This window comes from Callithrix jacchus, chromosome 4 (assembly GCF_049354715.1).
Source record: "Callithrix jacchus isolate 240 chromosome 4, calJac240_pri, whole genome shotgun sequence".
Classification (NCBI taxonomy): Eukaryota; Metazoa; Chordata; class Mammalia; order Primates; family Cebidae; genus Callithrix; species Callithrix jacchus.
In genome coordinates, this window is record NC_133505.1 from 174,001,267 (window position 1) to 174,017,474 (window position 16,208).

Sequence of the window (16,208 nt, forward strand, 5' to 3'; positions counted from 1 at the left end):
CTTGGCCGTCTCCTCCCATCTTGATCGCTTCTCCTTCTTCTGCCAGACACCCCAGCAGAAGGTAGCTTGGAGGTGACGGAGGTGCATGCGGGAACATCTCCAGTTGGAGGGACCAATGACACACGGTTGAGTGAACGCAGATTTACACATCGCCTCACCAGGTGACGTGGGCCAGGTGCTCTTGCTTGTGCCCGGATTGCCTTCCTCGGCCGTGCACGACGCCCAGATAAAATAACCGCACCCATCCACCCTTCCTGCACGCTCAGCAGGACAGTCCTGGTGGAAGAATTTAATTTCACTTATTTTTGCAAAATTTACCCCCGCATGTGCCGGGAGGAAAACAACCAATAGTTAACAGTGCGTGAACATGTAATGGAGAAAGGAGATGCCTTTCAGATTACGTATTACCAATGACTCTTGCTCTTGGTTTGCGGATTAGGAAATTAGCCACGTTTCCCTGCGCTTGGCAGAGCCCAGGCAACATTTCAGCGGCTTGCTGTGCAGTTTATATAGAGTGACGGGAAGCAGTGGGTTGTTCTGGGAGATGAAGGCGATGCCTGTAATTGCTAGATGGCAAGGACGCGTTCAACTGTCATGCACAGAGGCGGGACTTGCCGGAGCCGGCACGGGCCGAGGGGAGAGAGTCTGCGGCTGAGATGCATGGCAAGGGCTCTCCAGTTCCTGCGGTTCTGGACTGCAGAGGAGGCGGGCACAGGCCATAAGATGAGCGAGGACATGGCCTGAGCTGGTAGGAGGGGTCCTGCTGGGCTCTCTGGCACAAACTTGGCTTAAACAAAAGTATACACATTCATTTTGGAAACTGAACTGTTTATTATAGAAATAAAATATTTTAAGATTCTTTGAGGGGAAAGGGACAGGAGACCCTGGGAAGAGCAGGTGCCTCCCCTCCAGGCAGCCCACCAGGCCTGCTCCCTTTCTGCTGGCCTCTGAGGCCTCACGTGTGGGGACTGGCATGAGGCCCACTGGGGAGGAGAGAAACCTTGGAGCTCGGAGGAAGGAAGCTGAGATGAAGCCTGAGTCCCTGTCCCGAAGGGGTCCTGACACACTGGGCCCCGCCCTGAGTCCATGACTGGCCTCCCTTTGTGAGGAGAGCAGGCCCTGCATCATCAGGCCACCAGACTCCTTCCAGCCTCCTGCACATTTCAGCTGGGCACTGAGGTAGCTGCATGGAGACCCACAGAACCCACCCTCAGAACAGCGCCTGATGAGAAGGCCGGGCCTGCATTCCTCCACACCAAGCCAGGCGCCCGGTAAGCGTAGGAAGAGACACAAAGGGTGGGAGTGTGGCTGCGTGCACGGCCCTGTCCCAGGACCAGCCCCTTCCGGGGAGCACTGGGGCTGGGGTCACCAGGAGCAGTGAGTGTGCACTGGGATCCCTGGTGCACTGGTAGTCAGTCCCTAATGCTCCTTCAAAGGAAAAGCAGTCCAGGCTTCTAGAAGTTGTGCACTGTTCAATGCACACGTTCTCATGGTGTCCAGGGCCTTCTGCGCTGTGATCCCAGTTGTACCAGAGGCACGAAGTAGGTCCAGTTCTGAGACTAAAGTGAGCAGAGGAGGGGAGGCGAGTTCAGTGCATCCTACAGCAGGTGCAGGAAGTTAACTGAATTCAGCCAAAACCTACTGAATGGCCGCGGTTTTCTGGGCACTGTGACAGATGCTCTGGTTATGTGACTGAATTGGATCCTACATGAAACACACATGGCTCTGATTTAGGGGTGAGCATAATTGTTCCATAGGGTAAGTGTGAATTGGTATGGACCCCACAGGAGAAAAATAAAATTCCCCCAGTGGGGGAAAGCAAGGACTTTGAGGAGGAGTGAGCATTCACGCTGGGCTTCCTGGGAGAGGTGGACTTCCATCGGCAGAAATTCAGGGTTTCTGGGGTCCTTTGAGGCCGAGGAGGGTGGGCCAAAGCATGGGGCTCCTGTCATCACCAGAGGGTGGGAAGCGGGCTGTGAAATGCTGAACAGTGGCGGAGGACAGGGGCAAGGCCCTGAGTGCCTGCGTGCCAGCCTGTGGACTCCACACCGCAGGCAGAGGTCATGCTGAAGGAAGAGATCCCCACCTGCTTCTCCAGTCTGCAAAGGGGCAAAGTCAGCGTTCCCAGCCTGGGACTAGTGTCGGCGTGTGTGTTTCAGGCAGCTCAGTCTACCCCGGTGTGTTGGAAATGAGGCTACTCTGGGTGGCCTGGGGCCGAGCGTGCACATGGGATGGGATCTCTGACCTCTGAGACCTTAGAACTTTCTGAAGAAAACAGAACTTTCCTTATAATTAACAGAAAAAATAGCTCATGGCTCTGGTTTGATAATAAAATAATTATTCTGCATTTCAAGCAATACAATTTTTATTCAAAAGTACATTTATGTGAGAACGATTTTAAGCTGGTCAACATAAAAAACATGACTAACCATATCGTCTATAATTAGTGTGAGAAGCATCCTCCTTCCATATAAACCGTAAGCCACAGCTATCAACTATGCATCAGGAAAGGTGACCAGCAGGACGCTGACCGTTACAGGCCAGATGCTTTAGGGCAACTGATTTCCACAACTGGTTTCACTGACCTAGAATCATCACGCACAGGGCCTGCAGCTGCTGTGCCTTCCTACCCAGTAACGGTGGGATGTTTTCTAGGTCTAGGCCAAGCCTGTCCAGCTCGAAGCCCTCGGGTCTCATGCATCATAGGAGGGCTTTGAGTGTGACCCAATACTAATTCCTAAATGTTCTTAAAACATCCTGATTTGGTCTTGCCATTTTTTGTTTGTGTGTTTTAGCTCATCAGCTGTTGTTAGTGTGAGTGTATTTTTTGTGTGGCCCAAGACAATCCTTCTTCTTCTGACGTGGCCCAGGGAAGCCAAAAGCCTGGACCCTTGGTAGACAATGTAAATGAAAGGACATGACCAAGACAAGTCAATCATTTAATTAGTTCATGTGCTAAGATTAAGGACGAACCCGGGAAAAAGAACACAGAACCTGGGAAAAGGCTGTGGCTTATGCTATTCCCCTGGAGAAGAGCTGGGGACCTTAATAATTAAAGGTAAATGAGTGGGTCTTGGGGGAAAAGAAGAGGCTCAATAAGAGGGACGTGATTGCATTATTCTGAGTCATTGATCAGCATTCACTGAACACACATTTTACAAGTGGGGCGGGTAGGGGACAGTCACTTAGCATTCGTCCTGCTCAGTGAAACTTGATTTTTACATGCGATGAAATAAACCTAGGACAGAGGATGCATCGGCTACACACATGCCTCAGGTAAGCGGGGGCATGACTTTGAGGTCTCCCCTTTGTCCCGAGCCTGTGAAGAAGAGCTGTCAGCTCCCATTGTCAAGGTGAGTTCAGCAGAGCGGTGCTGGGGTAAAGCCTTGGAGCCCCCCAGGAATCTCCTTGTGAGGGAGGTCTGTATGTGGCTCCTTCATCTTCACAGCCATTGTGTGTAGGAGTAAATGGGAGGCAGGTTTGCCGGATGCGGTTCCCAGCTTGACTTTTCCCTCCAGATTACAGGACTTGGGGTCCTGAGATTCATTGTTGTTTCCCAACAACTCACTTCTAAATTTGGAAATCACTGTGCTAAGCCATGTGAAACAACAGCCGTGTATGAATTTTACATTTACACCAAGATGGCATATAGGTTTTTACATAACGACAGCTTGACTACAGGGGTGGCCATTCATAGCGAAAAAGCAAAGGAAACCATATTTGCACAAGAGACAGAAAAATACAGGTGATGTGTGGTGAATCTCCAGGAACTCCAAGTAAGGCAGGAAGATGCTTTTGTAATCAGTCTTTGGAATCCTAAACATCTGTCTTTTTCTATAAAAGTGCAGTGTCTTTCTGTCTTTGCACAGGAAGGAGGCAAACAGCAGCATTGCCTATTCATTGGCCGATGTCTTCCTTGGTTCTCTTCCTTGGTGAAAACCGCTTTTACAGCATCTGGTGCCAGGTCAGTTAAGAAGGGCCCCTCTCCCTGACCCCAAAATATGTTCTCCTGTTTGAGTTCAATGACAGCTGAAATTCCTGGTGTTGATCCACGTGGTTTAACACCTCAGCTGTATCCCGGGGTAAATAGAAAGCGGCCCTTTAAGCCGCGAATGTGCCCAGAAGATAAAATGTGAAGAAAGAGACTCTCAGTAATTTTTCCAGAGCCTGTCTTGGAAGGAAGAAAGCACCAAAACTAGGAGCTGCAGGCTACGGAGGCTGCTGGTCCCTGCGAGCCCCTTCCTCCTACTGGGCCCTGTCGTCTGTCAGTCTTCTGGGAAACCCGTGGGCCCTCATCTAGGGATCAGGAATCCTGCAGTGATGGAATTCACTGTTTTTAGCTGACTTTCCTGTCATGGACCCATACACCCAGGATGATATCATCAAGATATGGAAAAGGGGGGCCTTCCCGCCTTCCCACGCCAATTCCTAGAGAATTGGGTGCTCTGCTCATTAGAATGCTGTCTGCGCTCTGATGAGATTGACTGGAGTTCTCGCCCTTGGGGAGGGAAGAGCTGTGCAGGACTGGAAGTGCCCGTCTGTTGGCGGCATGGTGGAAGATGCCCTGTTTGTCCTTTTTCTAGGTGCATATGCAGTTGGGGTAAATGGTGGCTCAGTACTGAATGGTGGGTGGTATTTCCTTCCAGATGAGGACTCTGACCTTAGGAGTTTCCAGCGGGCGGCATTTCATGGTAACAGAGTCCGACCACACAAAAGGCACATTGGCCTCCATTGCCTGCTCTCGTAGCCTGTGATGGGGCCACAACTCTGCTGAATCTTCAGGACCCCAGAGTTGACATCCTCTGAGCTTGGCTCTGGGTTCTCCACCAGTATCAGTGCAGATTCTGGGCGGGGCTTTCTCCTACCAAGGGAAACAGGGACAAGGACCTCCACTGTCTGGCATGAGCTCCCACCGCCCTTCCTGGACACTGGTTTCGTGGAATAGCTCAGGTGTGCCCTGGCTTCCTTCTGGCAGCTTTTATGTGGCATTCTGTCTGCAGTGTCCTCGGATGCCCAGTCAGGGACTCGCTATACCAGGCCCATTGACAAAAGAGCACCTTCGGGGTCTTCAGGGTCCTCAGGGTCTTCAGGGTCTTCGACGTTCAGGTGGCTCAAAGGGCCCAGTCCTCTCTCTGTGGCCCCATCCTTGGCATGGACCTGCTCACAGAACCCTCCCACAGCCACACCTGAAACACAGGCTCCCACCTGAGGAAGCATTTGGCAGTGCAAGGCAGAGATCACGATGTTACTGATATCGTCAGAAAGGTTTTTTTGTAGTTTACATATTATTAGCAAAATTACACTTTTATCCACTTTAGAGACAATCGGGACTCAATAGTGTGACTTCCCAGTGAGGCTGAAAACCCTGGCCCCAACTAAAGTTCTTCGCAATTTTGAGGGAGTGTTGAGTACCTTCTTCTCAGATGACGCTTGTCAGCGCTGAGAGCTCTTTCAACTGGGTTGTTCCATCTATGATCAGGGTTAGGACCCGGCTGGTGAAATTGACAGGTGTCCCAGCTTCTGCCCCAAATAAATGGCAAATATTGTTAAATGATTCATAATTCCATGTTATTTTTTGTTGTAATACATTTGTATAGTGCATCTATATTACACACTCCTCCGCCTTTTTAATCTGAGTACGCTGAACCTAATTTAATCTTCTCTAGACAATTTAAATCATGGGTTATAAACTTTGGCTAATACGAATGGATGCCTCCAGGGCCTAGTCAGGACCCAGCCTCTGTAGTCAAGTGCTCGAGACCACTGTGGTTTTATAGGTTATTTGCATCTTTCATTAATTTTATTACACAAGTAGTCATTCTTGTCTGGTTCCAGCACCGTCTCACCTACCTCCGATGTATTATAGGCTAGAAGCCCAGATATCCAAAGCCGTATTTTATGTCATAGAAATGTCTGTGTGTATAAATATATATACTGTAAACTGGGACGACAGAATTTTAGTAACCGTGATGGATTGACCAATTCTGTATGTTCCTTGTCAAAGCAACAGCAACACTGGAGAGCTGTGTTCACAGTGGATGCTGGTTTGTTCACAGATCTTTGAGAACCGCCACCCCAGCCCGTACCTCTGAGGCAAACCACACTGAGCAGCGGACTGCAGGCCTGCGAGCAAGGCTACAGGAGGTGGGTGTCTCCTTCCCTCCCTGACCAGGCAGTCCAACATCAATGCTGGAGAAAAAGGGGGGGTGGGCAAGCCAGGAAGTCCCTCCTTCCTCCTTCCCTCCTCCTTCCTCCCTCCTTCCTCCTTCCTTCCACCTTCCTCTGTCCTTCCTCCTTCCTTTTTTCCTCCTTCATTCCTTCCTTCCACTTTCTTTATGTCCTTGCCTCCCTCCCCTCCTCCCCTCCGTCCTTCTTTTTCCCTCTCTCTTCCTTCTTCCTCTTCCTTCCTCCTTCTCTCCTTCCTTCCCTTCCTCCTTCCTGCCCTCCCTTCTTCCTTCCTTCTCTCCTTCCTCCTTTTCTCCTCTATCCTTCCCTCATTTTCTCCTGCCCTCCCTCCCTCCTTCCTTGTAAACCTTCACTGAAAGTACAGCATCTGTCAAAATTCACTTCTTTTACATCCATCAGAAATTTTAAACGCTGCAGAACTTCCACCAAGTAAGTCACGTGTGTCATCATGTGATCATCTACGCAGAACAAGACGAATCAAAATCACCTTAAGTTGAAAATTTAGATGAGCACGTTGTTGAAGGACTTAGAAATACGTACGTTTTTACCAAGAGGCTTTGACACTTTCTACCCTTTCTCTAGAACTTAATGAAACATCACGCTTCATCGTCAGTTATGACCTTCTTAATAATTATTCTGCTTTCCTTCTTCAAAATGCATAATTCTGATCTGCATTTTGCCTTTTAAAATGTCAGGTAAAATCTCAACATTATCGTTCTCACTAAATAGGTTTTGAAAACATAAGTTGTTCTTTCCAACTCTCGTTCTCACTAAAACCACTGTTTGAGTGACCCAACCCCTCCAGTGGGCCTGGCGGGTCAGGTGGGTGCTTGGGGAACCACTGTAGGTGTGTGGCCTTCTGAAATTTCTCAGGCAAATAGAACGCCTACTCACTTTATGACATCATTGTTTCACGCGTCTTGTAACATACTCAAATCCGTTTAACTAAATGAAAGTCGACACTCCTGTTTTGTTCTTCATCATGCTCACTTTTTAGGCCAACAGACGTGGGTGGACAGGGACTCAGCCCTCGAAAGTGTGATGGAGTATTTGCAAACAGTTTTGACTGTTACTAACACAATGCAGTAGAAGGGAACACTCTGAAGAATAGAGTAAAGGGTGCCCGGCACGAGATGGATGTATTCTAGTAAAGGGAGCAGAGATGGGCGTGTTGGTGAAGAGACGGGGTGTCCAGTGGGACTGCACAGAGGGCGTGTGGAGAGGCGGGACGGCTGGGCGCACCAGGTGCACGCTTTCATCAGGAAAATCGACTAGGTTATAATCCGGGACACTCCTCTGACCTTTCTCAATGATCCATTTTTAGAAAAGAAAACCTGATTTGATGGCGGAAGATGAACCTTCAGGGGCCCTCTCAAAGCCACTGGTTTTTCGAGTTGATGAGACCACCCCGGGCGTGGTGCAAAGCGTCCTCCTGGAGCGAGGGCGGAATCAGTTCGATGAGCAGGAGCAGAACGTGGAGGACTGGAACCTGTACTGGAGGACGTCCTCTTTCCGAATGAGCGAACACAGCAGCGTTAAACCGTGGCAGCAGCTCAACCACCGCCCCGGAACAACCAAGCTCACCAGGAAAGACTCTCTGGCCAAACACCTGAAGCACATGGGGAGGATGTACGGCACTTCCCTGTACCAGTTCACACCCCCGACGTTCGTCATGCCCGCCGACTACACCAGGTTCGTGGCTGAATACTTTCAGGAGAGGCAGACAGCAGGCGCCAAGCACAGCTACTGGATTTGCAAGCCTGCCGAGTCGTCTCGTGGGAGGGGGATCCTCATTTTCCGTGACTTTAAAGACTTCATCTTTGACGATGCGTACATAGTGCAGAAATACATCTCCAACCCTTTACTTATTGGCGGATATAAAAGTGATCTCCGCATCTATGTTTGTGTCACCGGCTTTAAGCCTCTGACCATCTACGTTTATCAGGAAGGGCTGGTTCGGTTCGCCACAGAAAAGTTCGACCTCGGTAACCTGCAAGACGATTACGCCCATTTGACCAACAGCAGCATCAATAAATCCGGGGTCTCCTATGGGAAGATCAAAGAAGGGGTTGGTCACGGCTGTAAGTGGACCCTCAGCAGATTTTTCTCCTACCTTCGTAGCTGGGATGTGGACGATCTGCTTTTGTGGCAGAAAATCCAGCGCGTGGTTATTCTCACCATTCTCGCCATTGCACCATCCGTCCCCTTTGCTGCCAATTGCTTTGAGCTCTTTGGGTTTGATATTTTGATTGATGAGAACTTGAAACCATGGCTTTTAGAGGTCAACTATAGCCCAGCGTTGACCTTGGATTGTTCAACAGATGTGTTGGTGAAGAGAAAACTTATCCACGATATTATTGACCTGATTTACCTACATGGGCTAAGAAATGAGGGGAGAGAAGGCAGTAAGGCCACACATGGCAATTCCAACATCCATGCCACAAAGAGGGACAGAGGCGGGCTTGATGCTCACGACTGTCTTCCTTATGAGTCCCTCTCGTTCACAGGCAGAACTTACAATGAGGATGACTCCGTGGTGGAGGCAGCTGTGAGCCTGTGTCCTGAAGCTGCACCCGCCTCCCAGCTGGAAGGGGAGGTGAGTGGGCAGGAGGATTTTCATCTGTCCACGAGGGAGACGCCACAAAGCAAGCCCAAGTTACGGAGGAGGCACACACCGCACAAGACACGCATGCCCTACGGGTCCCTCGTGCAGTCGCACTCCGGCAAGACCAAGACCTCCCCTCCTGTCCTCTCAGACCACGGCTCAGCCCCAGACACCCGAGCAGGCAACTTCGTTCTTGTTTTTCCTTTCAATGAAGCTACCCTTGGAGCTTCCAGGAATGGACTAAATGTCAAAAGAATAATCCGAGAGCTCCAGAAACTCATGAATAAGCGACATTCCCAAGTGGTGAGAAATAAAACCAGGACAAGCAACATGGATTTTTAAAAACCAAGGATTCGTATCCTTGAGAAAGCTATAGTTCAAGTCCCTCACCCGTGCCATCGGCATGTGAACTCTGTCACTGGGACTGAAGATGTGGCCGTATATGAAAATATACCAGCTCTGACAAGGCACAGCACGTTCCGGTGGTGATGAAACTACATTACGTCGCATGTTTATTTGCTTCCCCAGACACCACCCAGCCTCCTACTGTAACTGAACGGGCTACACTATAATCATGCTATGTACGTATTTAAACGTGAGAAAAAGATTACTATAACATTTTAAAAGGATGCTTAGGTGAAAACAGGACAAAAGAAGCCAGGAGTTAACTCGTGTGTGTGTGTGTGTGTGTGTGTGTTTTAATCAACCATATTTGGTGAAAATTATTTTGGTAACTTAAAGACAGTCATTCAGAGTGAGACGAGTCACTGAAAACCCTGATGACTCTGTGGTTTATAGATCGTGGGCTCTAAATCAGACTTGTACCAAAGAGCTCCCCGGGGTGGGGGCTTCCTTCAGCCATATTTAAATGGAGCCCCCGCTGGCCTGGCTGCTGTTTGGTCACCAACACGTCATAGGAGGTCACAGCTCCAGATGAAGGTCTGCTGCCACTCCTGCCAGGTGGAAAGCATCTGCAGTCCTCAGACATAAAATTCCTGTAGCTTAGTTGAAAGCATTATTCTAGTGAACGTAGTCAGACACAAACGGTCCCATATGGAATGACTCCATTGATATGAAATGTGAGAACTGGCAAATCTTTCTAAAGCACTTTGGTGGTTTGGGGGAGGAGTAATGAGGAGTGCCTGCTAATGGGTGGGTGGTTTCCCTTCAGGGCAACAAAAATGTTCTGAAACTATATAGAGGCGCTGGTTATACCACATGGGAAATTCACTCAGTATCACTAATGGGACAGTTTATCTTACGTGCATTTTACTACAATAAAAAAGCTGGGCATGGAGGCTCATGCCTTCAATCCCAGCATTCTGGGAGGCCAAGGTGGGAGGATATCTTAAGCCCAGGTGTTCAAGTCCAGCCTGGGAAACATAACAAGACTCTTATCACTTAAGAAAAAAACAATTTTTTTAATTTAAGAAAGAAAGGTGGGGAGGAGGAAGCTCAGACAGGCATATCTCTCAGAAGGTTCCTGGGTGGGCAGGCCTGTTTGCAGGTCACAGCTGAGAAGAGCTGGAGCCAGTTGAAAAGACCCACAGTGGACCAAGGTCAGAAGTCAGCCTGCAAGGGCACTTCTGGACGCAGCCTCCAGGGTCCCCAGGTGGGCGGAACCACTGTCAGTCTGCAGGCAGCAGGGGCCAGAACTGAAGTCCAGGACCCTCTGAGGATCTATCGGAGGACATGCTCCAGGGGTTTGGATATGAGGCTGGAATGAACAGTGTTTCTTGCCTGTTTTCTCACATTTATACATTCATAGCGTCTCAACCCCGTTCCCAGGAAAGACTCAAAGGACACAAGTAGGAATACAAGCCCGTCAAGGCTGTTCCGATTTTAAACGTCAGTTCGGCTCCTGCTTTATGGGGTTTGACAAATCCAGTTAAGGGCCTTTCCCACAAATGCTCAGACATTCCAGTGAGACTAACTCAAGCAACCGGAACCACCTGAGAAGCAGAGCCCAGATTCCAGTCTCCCTCCGGCTTTAAAATACGCGCTTCTTCATCACCGGCTGGGTTTCCATGACTTCAGGGGTAAGGTCGGCATCACAGAAACGGAAAGCCGGTGTCTCAGGAAGGACGGTTTCATGTGAGCGTCTGAAGTTTTAGGGCAAGAATAGCCTCGGGCCCCCTGTCAGGAAGCGCTGCCCCATCTGGGCAGCCTCTCTCCGAGGGTGAAACGTGCGCGGATTAAACCGAAGCCATAACGAGCTCACGCAGAGTCTCAACCGAGACAGGAAATTTACGTGCCCAGCACCTGCCCTCGGTGCCCGGGCTGTGGACGGAACAGAGACGGTCTTCCCGAGGCTGAACGCGGAGGAGAAGGCAGGCGGTACCCGGTGGTCACGGAAAAGGCCCCAGGCTTCCCTCCTACGAAGATGGAGCCGGCTGCGTTTTCCTACTGCTGCCCGCAGGTGCACTGGAAAGCTCGGGCAGTGCCCATCAGACCAAAGCCCGAAGAGGAGAGGCGGAGAGGCAGCGGGGGGTGCCGGGGCCCCGAGAGCAGCAGGGTCCAGTGATCCTGGGTGTTCTTGTTGCCTCTTCCACCCCAAACTGGGTGCTCGGCCAGAGCAGCAGGAAAGGTGGGGCTCCAGGAAGCCTTTCCAGGCCCCCGGGAAAATGCGTGGAGATCTCGGAGTCTGACAAAGCCCCAGGAGACGGAAGTGTGAAGATGACGGGGACGGTTCTTCCTCATTTTGCTTCAACACCGGATCCCCGTTTCCCCGGATGTGGGCACAAGGGATTCCAGGGCACAAGCGGAGGAGGAAAGGGCTGCCGAGGCCAGAACCGCCTGGAAGGCAACGAGAAGTGGAAGGGCGGGCCTGGGAGGTGCTCCTGAGGGTGACTGGGCCGTGGGCTGCGGAGGGCCCCAGAGAGAACTCGGGGTGCAGCGGCCGAATGCCCGTCCCGCGGAGCAGAGAAGGGCGCGAGTGTCCTCAGGCCGCGGCCGCAGCCAGCTCGGCACCGCAGGGAAGGAGCGCGCGGCCGCCGCACGCCGAGGGCCCCGCTGGGACAGGCCCTGCCTTCCCCGGGCGCCGCCGCGCCGCTGTCTGGGCCCCAGGCCCGCGGCCTTCCCCGGGTGCTCTGGCTCTGCGAGCCCCGCCTTCGGGACCGCGTCGCCTTCCTCGCTTCCGCGGGGCGGAGCCACCGTGCGCGGTCCCGACGCTGCGTGCACGTTTCCTCCCAGATTCCGGGGTGCGCACGCGCCACTGTGCAGGCGGCGAAGGCGCCTCGCGGGGTCCCCTCGGCTCCTTGAGGGCGCAGCCCGCCTGGTCCGGGGGGAGAATAACCCTCCGCGCTCTGCAGCGACCCCGCGCGCGGCTCGGTGACGCTGAGAAGTCCCATCTGAGCGCGTCCCCGCAGAGACGCGCCCCGAGCTGCTCTGCGCCGCCAACGGCCCGTGTAGCGAACAGCGCCCTCTGCCGGCCGCGCGCAGCACAGGCTTTCCCACGCTGTGTTTACGGGGGAGGTGAGGGCTTGGCTGGCAGGAGCGCCCTGGTCTTATGCGCCTTGTTCCACTGTGCCTCGCAGATGCTGCACTTTGCTTTTAAAGGAATTGAGTTTGTGGCAAGTCTGTTGGGGCATATCTGTGGGTGCCATTTCTCCAGCAGTCTGTGCTCACTTCACATCTCCGTATCATATTTTGATAATTCTTGTAATATGTATATATATTTGAGACAGAGTTTCGCTCTTGTTACCCAGGCTGGAGTGCAGTGGCGCGATCTCGGCTCACCGCAACCTCCGTCTCCTGGGTTCAAGCAATTCTCCTGCCTCAGCCTCCCGAGTAGCTGGGATTACAGGCGCGCACCACCATGCCCAGCTAATTTTTGTATTTTTAGTAGAGACGGGGTTTCACCTTGTTGACCAGGATGGTCTCGATCTCTTGACCTCGTGATCCACCCGCCTCGGCCTTCCAAAGTGCTGGGATGATAGGCGTGAGCCACCGCGCCCGGCCTCTTGTAATATTTCAAATTTTTTCGTTATTATTATATCTGTCATGGTGATCTGTAATCAGTGATCTTTGATTTCACTTTGTTTTGGGGAACCAACAAGCGCACGCATGTGAGACGGAAAACGTAATACATGTCACGTGTGTCCCGAGTGTTCCGCTGACCAGCTGCCCCCGTCTCTCTCCCTCCCCTCAGGTCTCCCTATTCCCTGAGACACAGTTGTGGGATTACGCTATTAATAACCTACAGTGGCCTCTAAGTGTTCAAGTAAAAGAAGAGCCACAAATCTCACTTTCAATCGAAAGTTAGAGAGGATTAAGCTTAGTGGGAAAGGCCTGCTCAAGGTTGAGATAGACTGAAAGCAAGGCCTTTGGCGCCAAGGAGGTAGCCATGTTGTGAATGCAAAGAAAGCCTCTTAAAGGAACTTAGAAGAGCTACTCCAGTGAACATAACAATGACAAGAAAGTGAAACAGCGTTCTTGCTGACATGGAGAAAGTTTGACTGGTCTTTATAGAAGATCAAAGCAGCCACAACATTCCCTCAAGCCAAAGTCTAATCCAGAGCAGGGCTCCAACTCTCTTGTGTTCCACAAAGCCTAAGAGAAGGGAGAAAGCTACAGAAGAAAAGTTTGAAAGTAGCAGAGGCTGGTTCTTGAGGTTGAAGGAAATAAACCACGTCCGTAACATGAAAGTGCAAGGTAAAGCAACAGGTGCTGCGGAGAAGCTGCAGCGAGTTATCTGGAGACCCAGCTAAGACACGTGATGGAGGCGGCCACCCCAAACCACAGGCTGTCAGTGTAGCTGAAACAACCTTCTGTTATGAGAAGATGCCATCCGGGACTCTCATAGCTAGAGAGGAGAAGTCAGTGCCTGTCGTCAAAGCTTCAAAGGGCGCGATGGACAGGACATCTCTTGTTAAGAGCTAATGCAGCAGGTGACTTGAAATAGAAGTCAATGTCATTTACTGTTCCCAAAATCCTAAGGGCCTTAAGAATTATGCTGAATCTACTCTGTCTGTGCTCTCTAAGTAGAATAATAAAGCCAGGATGGCAGCACATCTGTTTACAGAGTGGTTTACTGAATATTTTGAGCCCACTGTTGAGACCTATCGCTCAGAAATAAAGACCGTTTTCAAAATGTTACTGTGCCTGGTCCCCCAAGGGCTCTGATGGAGGTGTTCAAGGAGAGTCATGTTGCTCTCATGCCTGCTAACACCACATTTATCCTGCAGCCCATGGATCAAGGAGTAATTTCCTCTTTCAAGTCTTGTTACTTAAGAAATGCATCTCATTAAGCTATAGCTGCCATAGAGAGTGATTCTTTTGAGAGACCTGGGCAAAGTCAAGCAAAAACCTTCTAGAAAGGATTCACCATTCTAGCTGCCATTAAAACATTCATGCCTCATGGAGGAGAAACAATATCAACTTTAACAGGAGTTTGGGAGAAGTTGATACCATTCCTCATGGGCGATTTTGAGGGGTTCATTCCTTCAGTGCAGGAAGTAACTGCAGATGAGGTGGAAAGAGCAAGAGAACTAGAATCAGAAGTGGGGCCAAAAAAGGTCCCAATTGTGAGACCGAATTGCTGCGATCTCAGAATAAAGCTTGAATGGATTCGGAGTGGCTTCTTGTGGTTGAGCAAAGAAAGTGGTTTCTCGAGATAGAATTGACTCCTGGGAAAGACGCTGAGGGTTTAGAATATTCCATAAACTCAGGTGATGAGGCAATGGGTGGGGTTTGAGGGGACTGACTGCAATGTTTACAGAAATTCTGTGGGTAAAACGCTATGGAGCAGCATCGCATGCCACAGAGAAATCTTTCATGAAGGGAAGATTCAGACAGAGTAAACGTCACTGTGGTCTTACTGTGGATATTGCCACAGTCACCCCGACCTTCAGCAACCTCCACCCTGATCAGTCAGCATCCAGGCAAGACCTCCCACCAGCAAAAGGATTATGACTCACTGAGGGCTCAGATGATTATTAGCGTGTTTAAAGCAATACAGTATTTTTAAATTAAGGTGTATTCATAGTTTAGACCTAATGCTATTGCACACTTATTAGCCTACAGTGTAATATAAACCAAACCTTATAGGCACTGGGAAAACAAAATATTAGCGTGCCCTGCTCTGTTGCTATGTGAGCTTTACTGTGGCGGCCTGGAGCCGAACCCACAGTGTCCCCAAGGTCTGCCTGTTAGGTGAGACAGCAGCCCCAGGAACTGATGCAGCCTGCCAGGTGCCATGTTCCCAGCGAGCAAGGATGCATCCACAGATGTCAGGGGAAGAGATACAAAGACAGAAAAGTTTTGATCATTTGAGAATCAACTCCTAAGAAAAAATAAATAATGACATATGATTAAATGAAGTAGAAGTGGAAAATGATATTCAGAAGAAAAAAGTCATATACAAAGATAGTTGTGATAAAAGATTCTAAGACACATTTAATTTCATTCCCTTTAATAAATGGGGAATGTGGTTGTATTCCTTCTGTTGTGTGCTTCTAAAGTTTAGATATAAACTGTGTCTATCTGCAGATGCAGATAAGAAACCTGGGAAACCACAAGAAATCCAAGGAGGCTGGGAAAAGTGGGCATTGAGCCAAGAGCAGAAAATAAAACCCACCCTGATGGCAGAGACAACCGAGGACCCCTGAGGGCCCCAAACGTGAGCCCAGAGAGCTGCCCCACAGCCCCAGCCTGCCTTTCCAGTATGAACCTTCTCTGGGGCGGCACTGCCCATGTGGGAGGTGAAGAATACCCGTGTTTGCAACAGCCACCATGGCTCCGCTGACATCTCAGGGAGCAGGACCACGCATGACAGCACTCCAGGCAGGGGAGACTCAAATCTGCAAGGCGAGACGCCAGGCAGGGCCGGCGTCTCCATCAGGCACATGAGGGCTTAGGATAATTTTAGGAGCACACGAAAATGTTGTAATCTCTCTTAAAAATGAGAAGAAAAAAATGTACTAAAAGAAAATGTTTTAACATGCACAACTGATATACCCACTTTTATACAAATGCAGTTAAAAAACTTAAATGCTTCGATTTTTTAATGGAAAAGAAGATCTCACAAAGGCAATGGAAGTCATGAGGTGGCCTGATCCCAGGTTGTAAAAAACTCAAACTGTTGTGAAAGCGTTCATTCAAACGCAGGAACGCTAATGTCGCACGTGTATACAACCGTGAAAGGTGGAGTCCGATGTCCAGTGACTTGAGTGTAAGATGCCGGAGGAGGAATGACCAGGGAGTAGCACCGTCCCGCTGTCACACCCACACCACGGCAAGACTAACCGCAGGCTTTCTGCTGTTTTCTCTAAAGCAGGGAAAGAAGTAAAAATGACCACAAAATAAAATTACAGTAAAGATTCCAGGAAAGGATGGAAAATGCAGACTAAGGAAGAAATGGCTCACGCTGAGGAACAGGTTCAAGGTGGAGGTTTGGACAAAGGAGGCGATAATCTTA

The 16,208-nt window shown here is 50.2% G+C and overlaps 1 protein-coding gene across 5 annotated transcripts; it reads left to right on the forward strand.

Annotated features, from left to right (window-relative positions):
• The first annotated feature begins 1,153 nt into the window (after nt 1-1,153).
• LOC100395115 (putative tubulin polyglutamylase TTLL2) lies at nt 1,154-9,464 on the forward strand. 5 transcript variants are annotated; one of them, XM_078370856.1, is made up of 5 exons: nt 1,159-1,271; nt 3,870-3,964; nt 6,057-6,144; nt 6,586-6,722; nt 7,511-9,464. In XM_078370856.1, the coding sequence occupies exon 5, from the start codon at nt 7,529-7,531 to the stop codon at nt 9,131-9,133; it is 1,605 nt and encodes a 534-aa protein (XP_078226982.1). In that variant the 5' UTR covers nt 1,159-1,271; nt 3,870-3,964; nt 6,057-6,144; nt 6,586-6,722; nt 7,511-7,528; the 3' UTR covers nt 9,134-9,464. The 5 variants fall into 5 exon arrangements, with proteins under 5 accessions (XP_078226986.1, XP_078226984.1, XP_078226982.1 ...); XM_078370858.1 differs by lacking the exon at nt 3,870-3,964 and having other exon boundaries at nt 1,157-1,271; nt 7,511-9,458; XM_078370857.1 differs by lacking the exon at nt 6,586-6,722 and having other exon boundaries at nt 7,511-9,460.
• The last annotated feature ends 6,744 nt before the right edge of the window (nt 9,465-16,208 follow it).

Excerpts from the sequence above, each read along its gene's own strand:
- LOC100395115 (XM_078370860.1), top strand. The coding sequence starts at position 7,529 with ATGGCGGAAGATGAACCTTCAGGGGCCCTCTCAAAGCCACTGGTTTTT.